Source organism: Macrobrachium nipponense, chromosome 42, assembly GCF_015104395.2.
Source record: "Macrobrachium nipponense isolate FS-2020 chromosome 42, ASM1510439v2, whole genome shotgun sequence".
Taxonomy (NCBI): Eukaryota; Metazoa; Arthropoda; class Malacostraca; order Decapoda; family Palaemonidae; genus Macrobrachium; species Macrobrachium nipponense.
Window position 1 is genome coordinate 42,367,750 of NC_061103.1, and position 10,377 is coordinate 42,378,126.

Below are 10,377 nucleotides of genomic sequence, written 5' to 3' on the forward strand. Positions count from 1 at the left end.
GCTCTTCAATTGCTTCAAGGATTGTTCACGAGCTCTATGATAAGTTCTTTTGTTTCATTCTCTGATGCTATATATGTAATGTTTCTTGTTTTGCTTCTTTATATTATCCTCAGGAAACAATAACTCTCTCGCTTAGTCTTCTTTGAATGCGTGGGATACTTTCAGTATTCTCTTTCCTGGAAACCGAGCCTCGCCTTGGCATAGTATTGCATTTATTCCTTTTATTATTTTCTAGTATTCTTTCTGTTTATTGATATCACGCTACCTTGTGGTATCTTTTATTTCTTCCTTTAACATCTCCTTTACTCATCTTACTCCTAAATACATTCCTCTCTTCAGCATAGCCCATGTGTATTTGTTGCTTTCGAAAACTACTGCATCTTATGAACCTCCTTTTCACTTCTTAATGAGCATCATATTTTATTTGAGCCCCTTTGCAAGTTTTGTGGCTTTTCAAATTCATACTTGTTTGATTGATCAAGTTTTCCTGTGCAAAAGTAAGAAGCTAAAACAATATTAAATCGAAATGCCTTCCTTTATACAGCTCTTGAAGAAGATCGTAATCTCCAGTCTAACTGGATCTGATAGGGGTGAGCTAGACCTACTGTAGCTTAAGCAGTATTACCCCATTTATGTGTAAAAAGTTTCATAATAATAGATTGCAGCTATACTATATCTATTAGATTTATATATATATATAGTATTATATATATATATATATAATATAATATTATATATAATATATATATATACTTTGGTTGTATAATTGTAAATATAATTATGACACGAATATTGAAGCATTATAATTGAGAGAGAGAGAGAGAGAGAGAGAGAGAGAGAGAGAGAGAGCGCATAATCATATCGAGCGTGCTCGCAAGAAGGTTTAACGGGAAAGCTCACTCATATATAGTACACGAAGGGAGATCGATAAAGGGAGCGTGCCCTGCCGCCCTCTTGGCTAACGTGCGAGAAAATGGCTTAGAAATAAATATAAATATAAATAAATAAATGATGTTTTATAAATACTAATTTTATGGTTCACTTCCTTACCTAATCTTCATAAAATAATAAAGTTCAGAGAGAAATACGTTTAAAAATACAAAACAGGCTGGAGAGAATGCTGCCATGTTTACGCACCAGGGAACCTTTTTTTCTTTCTCTTTCTTTTTTTGATTCACGAACGCTGAAACAGATCGGGATGGATAGAGAGAGAGAGAGAGAGAGAGAGAGAGAGAGAGAGAGAGAGAGAGAGAGAGAGAGAGAGAGAGAGAGAGAGAGAGAGAGCTGTATAGCCATCCCCATCTCTAACATCGCGCAGGCGCTCGCCAGACAAACACCACTCGCTCTGCTCCGGCCAGTCAGCCTGCTTTAGCCATGGCGTCCATAGTGTTAAAGTCGCTATCGGTGTTACTGGGGATTTTCTTTATATTTGTAGGCACGACGAAATTAACCCCAAAAATTAGTAAAGAACTGCATAAGGATCTGGTGAGTGGCGCGTTCCTTGAGGCCCCAAGGGTCGATGGTACTACAGATCCGAAGAAACCTTTCCGCTGGGAGGCGTTATATTATTTTCTCTTCTTTTTTTTTTATTTCGGTGTAAGGTGAGGTCTGGAGAGAAAGGGGGAGAGGGAGAGAGAGAGAGAGAGAGAGAGAGAGAGAGTAAGAGAGAAAGAGAGAGAGGGGGGCGAGCGGATTTGTCGAACATACAGATATTATTCAGGGGAAAACTGGGGGAAATTACTGTGTATCTCGGCTACGTGAATCGATACAGCATTGAGTCTAAAGTGTGACACGACCACAGGGCGCACTTCGAAGGAGAAAATTGAAGGAAAAATGGATAAAAGAGAGAGAGGGGATGGGGGAGACTGAGTGAGAGAAGGGCCACATATCGCAGGATGGAGGCACAAACAGCGTTGATTAAAGTGGCCCTTCAAGATGATCGCCAAAACACATGGACCACAAATGAAAAAGTTGGGGATTTTTTTTTTCTTCAAGGGAGAACTAGATCTATTGAAATTGGTTGTAGGCCGATATATTGTCTCCACACACACACACACACACACACACACACACACACACACACACACACACACACATATATATATATATATATCTATATATATATATATATATTATATATATATATATATATATATAAACGTTTGCTTTGGGTCAAACCTAGGTCGAAGAAGGTAGATCATTGACCCATTACCAATGGGTCGGTTAGCCGACGACACGTGTCCACCCACATACTACTTGCGGGCGGAGGTTGCCGGGCCGTCTAGACTCATGTGCAGTCTCTTCAAAGGCGTTTTCATCTTTATTTTAGGCCAAGAGCGAGTTGATGTGATGACGGCGTATGAGTATTATGCTTTGAGTTTATATATATGCGGTAGATAGGCTTCTTGATCATATGTTTCTACTATTTTTTGTTACTATTAATCGTATGACAGTTTTCCGGTGCTTTGTGCTTTTGTGCACAAACACGCACATACTATTATCAGGGTCAGAATTAGTCCTAGTCTAAGTGGTCGCTTTAAAAGAGGCACTTGGTGAAAGAAACAACATTTAGAGTAAGGAACGACATGCATTTCGGGTGTTTTCAGCTTCCCAGGTCAATTGCCCCACCACTTCTGTGAAGATTCCTCTACATCTATGGATATACTCTATGTGTTAGACACTAGAAACCGTATTCAGTAAAATTAATTGCAAATAACTTAAGGAAGTTAATAGAATCTTCTAGAAAGTACTTAAGAGGAAATGGGCGTTATAATTAAAGCAGGACATCATTAAAAGATTTTATTAAAATTCTTATGCTTCCATATTTTCTCACTAGGAAGCGTTGTTGTTTCATAATAATGTTCGTGAATCACTGCGAGCGGAGTGATGAGTCTAATAAAAGGTGCATCAACTTATTAACATTTATGTACTGGTTGTATGAGAGAGAGAGAGGAGAGAGAGAGAGAGAGAGAGGTGCTTAGCCTAGACATTTCATGAAAGCACATTATCTCGTGAAATCAACCATTTCATTAAGAAACTGTATTTATCTATTTTTATTTCCACATTTTTATGGCACAAATTCATATGTATATTCATTCCTGTGCACATTATCATCTGCAGAAAATAACACTTTTTTTGTTTAATTGCTATTGCAATTAAAATAACCCAATTTTATTTCCTTCACTAAACCACTTGCTTCCTCCTCTTAAAAATTGGGTGTTTTTATAGCAATAAACACTCGATGCTGACTTGAGATCTCCATTGATGTAATATTCTATTGTTCAGTGATAAACATAGATTTCTCTTGGGCCATAGGTCTAATGACAGTTGTTTCACCTATGGTGGATCTGATGACAAGAGTTCTTAATGATTATCCCTCTTGGTATTTATAATTTGCATTCATTTATTTAGATGTTTCTGCTTGCCTGAATCAAGGTCTCTTTGTTTTCTAAACAGGAAAAAAAGTATTCTGTTTCCTATTAACAGACAAAAGCAGCTCATTTAAATCTATTTTCTCTTTGACAGAATAAAAACAAAACTGTCTTTTTTCTTATTTTTTTTTATTCACAGTCATAAACAGCTTATGTACAAGTCTGTTTTCCGTTGCCAAAAACAGAAAACTTCTGCTGTTCCTTCACAGGCAAACAGTCCACAAACCTAGACTCATGTTCCTTTAAAACCTCGGTCTAATTAACAAAGGAAGTTCCTTAACAGAGGAGCACCCAGATTACACCACTCCTGTCTTATGTGTGTGTGTGTGTGTGTGTGCCATTTCCGCAAAGGTAGCAGGAGCCAATAATGAGAGGAAGTTCCGTTACGCGGGACAAACTCGCGCCATATTGGTCCACCTGGACTACATTGAGGCTGGCGCAATTAGGACAATCATTCCGCTATTATTTTTGTTCACTTAAGACGTTAAAATTGTAAGTCAGATTCTGGGATATTGCCTTAATTGTCAATGCTAGTCTACAGATTGAAAGCGTTGTTATAAACTTCATTTTTATGATTAAATTTATTGATTGATTAATATTTTTTCCTACATTTGATTTCACTAAATACTCTCAATGGGCAATCTGATAACTTGGTCTTAACTTAAGATTTTTAACTCCATTTCAAGGCTTCCATATACCATATAGTACACACACACACACACACACACACACACACACACACACACACACACACACACATATATATATATATATATATATATATATATATATATATATAAAGTAAATGGAATTTTTAATACGTATAGACCAGTTGTACCAAGATCAGAGCACGAGTCATTTGCAGGCGCACACACACACACACACACACACACACACACACACATATATATATATATACATATATATATATATATATATATATATATTATATATATATGTGTGTGTGTGTGTGTGTGTGTGTGTGTGTGTGTGTGTGTGTGTGAGAACCGAAGGAAAAGCTTTTTCAATAAAGTAAATGGAATTTTTAATACATATAGACCAAGTTGTACCAAGATCAGAGCACGAGTCATTTGCACGTACACACACACACACACACACATATATATATATATATATATATATCTATATATATATATAATATATATATATGTTATATATGTGTGTGTGTGTGTGTGTGTGTGTGTACGTGCAAATGACTCGTGCTCTGATCTTGGTACAACTTGGTCTATATGTATTAAAAATTCCATTTACTTTATTGAAAAAGCTTTTCCTTCGGTTCTCATTTATTTTTATTTACTCGTAGCCTTTGAATAAACCTCAATCTATTATCAGGAATGTATTATAAACTCCTTTCTTTTGTTTCCAGAGAAAAGAATTCGCACGTTACAGTAAAGTGTTTCCGCTATCTCAGACGCTAGAATTTAAAATTCCCTCGAAATGGTACCGACGGACCGTTGGAGGATTAGAGGTCCTATGTGGGTTCTGCCTTACTTTCATCCCATCTAGTAAGTGTTCAATATATTACTATTAATGTTTTTTTCATGTAAATTGTTACTAAACAATATAACACTTGATTTCTTAACGTACCCTAGGCCTACGTCAGTTACAGTACTGGTAGAGACTCTACATTGACGCCCCATTACATTAAAATAATAAAACTACACTCCACTGATTGAGGCTTTCATATATTTAATGTTGTTTCGCCCTCTCCAACAGAAAGAATAAAGCAAGCGGCAAATCTGGTGCTAGTGATTATGATGTTGTTTGCCACCTACAACCACTGGATGGTTGGAGACAAGTTCGAAAGATTAGCGCCCTCTTTGGTGAGTATGAATCCGATATTTCTTTGCTATCGTTATCTTCTGTGTTTCTGTTCTTCTTGGAATTCAGTATGACTTGTATTAAATACGAGGATTTATTTTATTCGCTTGTTTTCTGAGTCTGTGTAAGTTAATCACACAAAGTTTGTAATCCGGTAAGATAAGCAAATGATTTATCTTAAAGAGAATTTTAAGTCATGGTACTACGTACAAAATTATACATAAGCAAACCTACCTCATGATCAATCAGTCTTATCCTGCATGTGTTGTTAGACTTAAGAAAGTTGATAAGTAGCAATTACTCAAGAAAATCACTTGCCAAAACTTACTGCTGTTTGTACCAGATTTTTGTACATCTAAGAATTTCAAACAAGTGAATATAAATGGTTAGGTCTATGATGCACACAGAAAAAGGAGTATGAAACATGCCCATTTGAACACCCACTTCTAAACCTTCAATATTTTATCAACATTTATGTAAGAAAGTCCTGGTTTCAAGATAGGGATCAGGGATTTGCAAATATAATAGGAAACCATGAGTCTAGGGCCTCTAGGTTTATACTCTCACATTGAAAGGCCTACTAATGTGAACTTCCTGGTTCCAGAGAGAGAGAGAGAGAGAGAGAGAGAGAGAGAGAGAGAGAGAGAGAGAGAGAGAGAGAGAGAGAGAGTCCTCAAGAATTGATTGTCCTCTATTGGAAAGTAGTTTGGTTGTCTCTCTTCTACAGATATTATTTCTGTTGTTCCTCCACTTGGTTCGAGAGGAGACGATCTTCCTTTATCAAATGGCCTTGTAGCACCCGTTAGGCTACTTTTCTCCAACTTTGCGATTAGGATGTCAGAAAAACTTTGGTCAAACAGTGCAGTAATTATTTATTTTTAATTATTTTTGGGCCATCCCACTGTCAAAAAGATAAACAAAATAAGACAATACATATAAATTAAACATTTAAAGAGGAAAATGGTGTTGTTTTTACCGCCCAGGAAAAAGATACTTAAATAGTAAAGAAAAAAAATTCTACTTTTATCATCTAAGTTTGCCAGAGGTATTTTTCGCTTAGGTAAGCATAATCTCCAGCTTATAGGCCTAGTGTACTGGAGGTTCGTGTTTTCTTTAGCTTATTTGCGTATTTTCAGCTTCTAGATGTTAGTTTGAGCCTAAAACATTATCCTTTTCATCAATAACTACGTATTTTGTAGATGTATAAGAAATGCGTAACTTTTTAAACTATAATCCTACATGACTCAGTTTCCATAGACTTTACTCAGAAAATCATTGATTGATTGAACATTTCTCTTTGTATGTGTGTCATCAGATAACAGTCCACCTTATTTTCTACTTATTGACAATCAAACTTACGTTTTACCTATATATGAAGGACTTTTGTTATAAAGTACCTGTATGAGTGTGAGCTGGAGTTGCGTAGTCTACAAACAATGGTTCAGTGGAACCTCCCAAACTGTTGGCCTATAGTACCACACGATGAATTCTACTTTACCATTCTAAAACATCCTCTTTAGTCATTAAAAAAATATTTATAATAGCATGAATCTCAAAATGGAGGGAGAAATCTACAATTATGTAACTGAAAAAATATATTTTAGACAAAGTTATACAGCGAGCTTCGAGAATCAGTATTTGCTAAATTACGTCTCTTCGAATCTTGGTCATTTAATAGTCCTACACTCTCTTTTACATATGTAATTATTTATATTTCTCTTTTTTCAGGTTTTCTTCTTCATGTTGACCTGTAGAATGATCGTCGAGTACCAGATTCGAAGGAAAGAGAAACAGGACAAAGTTAAAGCCTCTGCAACTGCGGATTCCGCCGTTAAAGAAACTACCGATTCCGCAGCGACGGCAACTCCGGTTCCGCACACCAAGTCCAAGAAGTCGGACTGAGTCAGCAAATGGGATTTTAAATTGTTAAAACGGTGGTATTATTATTATTATTATTATTATTATTATTATTATTATTATTATTATTATTATTATTATTATTATTATTATTATGAGACATGCAAACATTTCCTCCTTCACATTACCAAGCTGACAAAAACTTTGCCCAATGAGTCACGAAACACACTTGTTTTTAAGGGTTAAAGTTGCCACTTTTCGTGGTCAGTTTGGAGAGAATTTTGGTTTATCTTACTAGTACTTATATACTCATAAAAGACAGCCTAACGTTATGCTATGGCCACCTAAATCAGGTTCTTTTAAGTTGCTAAAGTCACCCCGGAATTGACAAACTGGTTAACCATTTTTCTTGCCCAGATTACTGTTTTCCTATTATTCCACAATACAAAATGTGCTCAAGAGGTAGGAATTAGAATATTAGACATATACTTTTACAAATTTCGACGAAATTTCCTCTGCAGAAACTGTAAATGTAAATGAAAACCTAGCATAAGACCTTAGGAAATGAGTTAGTATGGTAGGCCTATGTACATACAGCCTGCCTTCAGTGACAAGAAATACCCTATGATCCAGAGGTGAGGATCTCTTTTCACAAAACAATTTTAAGTATCCAGTGACCATTTTCTTTAGATAATACCTCGTATAATTTATATTTCCTATCGTTTCCTTATTAGGAATATGCAAATCAACACCCACCCCCTATGATATGCACCACATTTTATTGCCAAAGTAGTTTCTTCCGAGAGTTAGAGTTTTTATTCTGATTCGTGTCCCCAAGTAAAGAAAAGGTTGCCTTTGAACCCTGTTTAGAACGTGAAAACACCAAAATTGCTCCCAAAAAGTTCTTATCTACTGTTAGGGTTCCAGATTATTTCTGTTTGAGTTTTCAAAGAGGAAACAACAACAGAATTAGGGGTTATAGGCCTATGTCAGATTTCAAAAAATGAATGTGCAAACTTGAGATACAAGCCATTTGAAATCTGAGACTTTCTACCCGAAGTATAAAGCTCGGTGAGCATTCATGCTTAATGAACAAATTTTTAATGTATCATTAGTTCTATTCATTATTATATTTTTTTCTTTATAAAAGCATGATCACAGTAAGCCACTGTGGGTCTAAAGGTTTTCCCAATTCATAGTACTACTTCTCATTCAGTATTGCCAACAATTCTTTCAGCAACGCCAACAACAGACTGGAACAATTTCGGTGATTCAACGTTCTCTAAAAAAAAAAAACTAAATGAATGAATAGAAATGCCAATTCTTGACCCTGTTAGTGCATGAGACCCGAAAACAATCTTGTATCACTTATGCCTTATGAGAATCAGCCTTCGAGGCAAAACACTACGAGCTATTGTAGTCGGAATGTGATTGCAAGTCATCACTCAAAAATAGAAGAAGAAGAATTTAGACAGACGTCTTCTTCGCAAACTCTTGCTCTTCAAGGTTATATAATAAAGAAAATCTGCCTCAGTTTAACATTTAGATAATTTCTAGGCTATAAAAAACCGACCATAAGGTCCTCTGTAGCTATTAATTACGTTAGTTTGACATTCTTAGGTGTTGTGTTAGGTCTAAAGACGAGAAGAAAAAATATTCTTTATGTATTCACTATACTGTCTTAAGCATTAATCAAGAATCAATTTAAAATCTCAGTTTGAATTCGTAACGAAAGAGAACGCATGAGTGTATTGTGAGCGTGTATATGAGTGTTTAAACACCCCCTAAACCCCCTTTACATGGATATGTAAATAAATATAAGCTGTGGTATTCCAATCTGCTTCTAAAAGAGTATTAATAGAGATTCGTACGTATGCTCCCTGACCCACGGACACCATCATGTAAATGGTGCTCGCGTTTCTGTCAATGAAGTTTTTGACGGGTATCTAGATTCTAGACCGAGTCACCATTACATTATGGTCTGCAAACAGCAAAAGACGCAGAGAAAAAGGTTGTTTTTTCCTCACACCCCACCTCTGCAAAAAAAATATATATACATTCCTTTTGACAGAGAAGCCTTTTTATGGAAGAATATTTTCCAATAGCAATTTGTCATTTACAAAAACAAGTTTTGTGTACATCTGTGTCTCTCGGATCACGATGTGAAAATCGCTGTCTGTTGTAAGACAGCGTTCAGGTTTTAAAAGGTGACGATGCTGCCTTGAGAATCATTACAGGATTCGTCAACAGCGTAATTCTTCTCAACGACGAGGCACTCAGACTGAACTGTTGAACTGTACTGTTTTAAGACAAGACTGATCTCTCAGAACTGTTGTTTAAACAGTGCAGAGTTGATGAGTGTCAGGGTGGAGTATTGTGATGTTTTAGGCCTACTGTCAAGCCATCTCTCAGCGCTGGGAAGAAACCAGTCATTTTAGAACGTTAGAAAAATCATCGAATATATTTGTAAGGTATTTTGTAGTTAGGATACGGAGTAGGCCTACTGACAGAGTGTTAAGGTCGGTTCGAAAACATATAGTACCATAAACAACTTTGTCCATTTAACGGGTTGAAGTTATAGTGCCAATTCACTCCCGTTTTCGAGCTAAGGACCAACCACTCCAGAGAGGGAGAGAGAGAGAGAGAGAGAGAACTTCTCTCCCACTTGTAAAATAGTCTGGGATATTTGAACTGCAATTCAATATGCCTATTTCTCATTCCTTTTGCAATGTGATCTGAGATTCCATGTGTAAGTTTGCCTGTTAAATGTTACATAATAAATCATTTCATAATTAGATTGTGTTTCCGTTACCTATGCTATTTTCGTAATGCTTATGTTGGCACTTTGTTTATTGTTTTGCTCTCTCACGACTACTTGACTTTTCAGCATCAAACTTTAGACCATTTAAAGTAATATCTCATTGTTGGACAATTTAATAACTTGTAATCCATCATTATTAATCTTAGGAATTAGTGGAAACTGGGCAGAACGCGATAATATAATGCATAACTGAAAAAAACTTTTATAGACAATTATGTAGACAAAGAAATTTAAGGTGCATTAAGTTAAAATCAAACATTTTCATTTGATGTATTTAAGCTATCGTCAATGAATATCTAAATATGGCGCAATGGCTAGGTTCCAGAATTAGGCGCGAAAGTTGGAAATAATAAATTAAATGTCCCACATTGCAGCTGTCTTCCTTTGCCATCTTCAAAGATAATGAAGTTATTTTGTTAAATTGAT

General features: G+C 35.9%; 2 protein-coding genes across 2 annotated transcripts in view; one reads left to right on the forward strand and one right to left on the reverse strand.

Annotated features, from left to right (window-relative positions):
- Positions 1-10,377, reverse strand: part of LOC135213163 (uncharacterized) — a gene marked incomplete at its 3' end in the record, with an annotated part of 298,865 nt that overhangs the window by 124,219 nt on the left and 164,269 nt on the right.
- On the forward strand, positions 1,331-8,431 carry LOC135213149 (novel acetylcholine receptor chaperone-like). Its single transcript, XM_064247092.1, has 4 exons — positions 1,331-1,485; positions 4,819-4,957; positions 5,169-5,275; positions 7,002-8,431. Exons 1-4 carry the CDS (start codon positions 1,375-1,377, stop codon positions 7,173-7,175), a joined length of 531 nt encoding a protein of 176 aa, XP_064103162.1. The 5' UTR covers positions 1,331-1,374; the 3' UTR covers positions 7,176-8,431.

Coding starts and splice junctions, on each gene's coding strand:
- LOC135213149 (XM_064247092.1), top strand. CDS start 1,375: ATGGCGTCCATAGTGTTAAAGTCGCTATCGGTGTTACTGGGGATTTTC. Junction 1,486..4,818: donor AAGAACTGCATAAGGATCTG/GTGAGTGGCGCG, acceptor TTTTGTTTCCAG/AGAAAAGAATTCGCACGTTA. Junction 5,276..7,001: donor AAAGATTAGCGCCCTCTTTG/GTGAGTATGAAT, acceptor CTCTTTTTTCAG/GTTTTCTTCTTCATGTTGAC.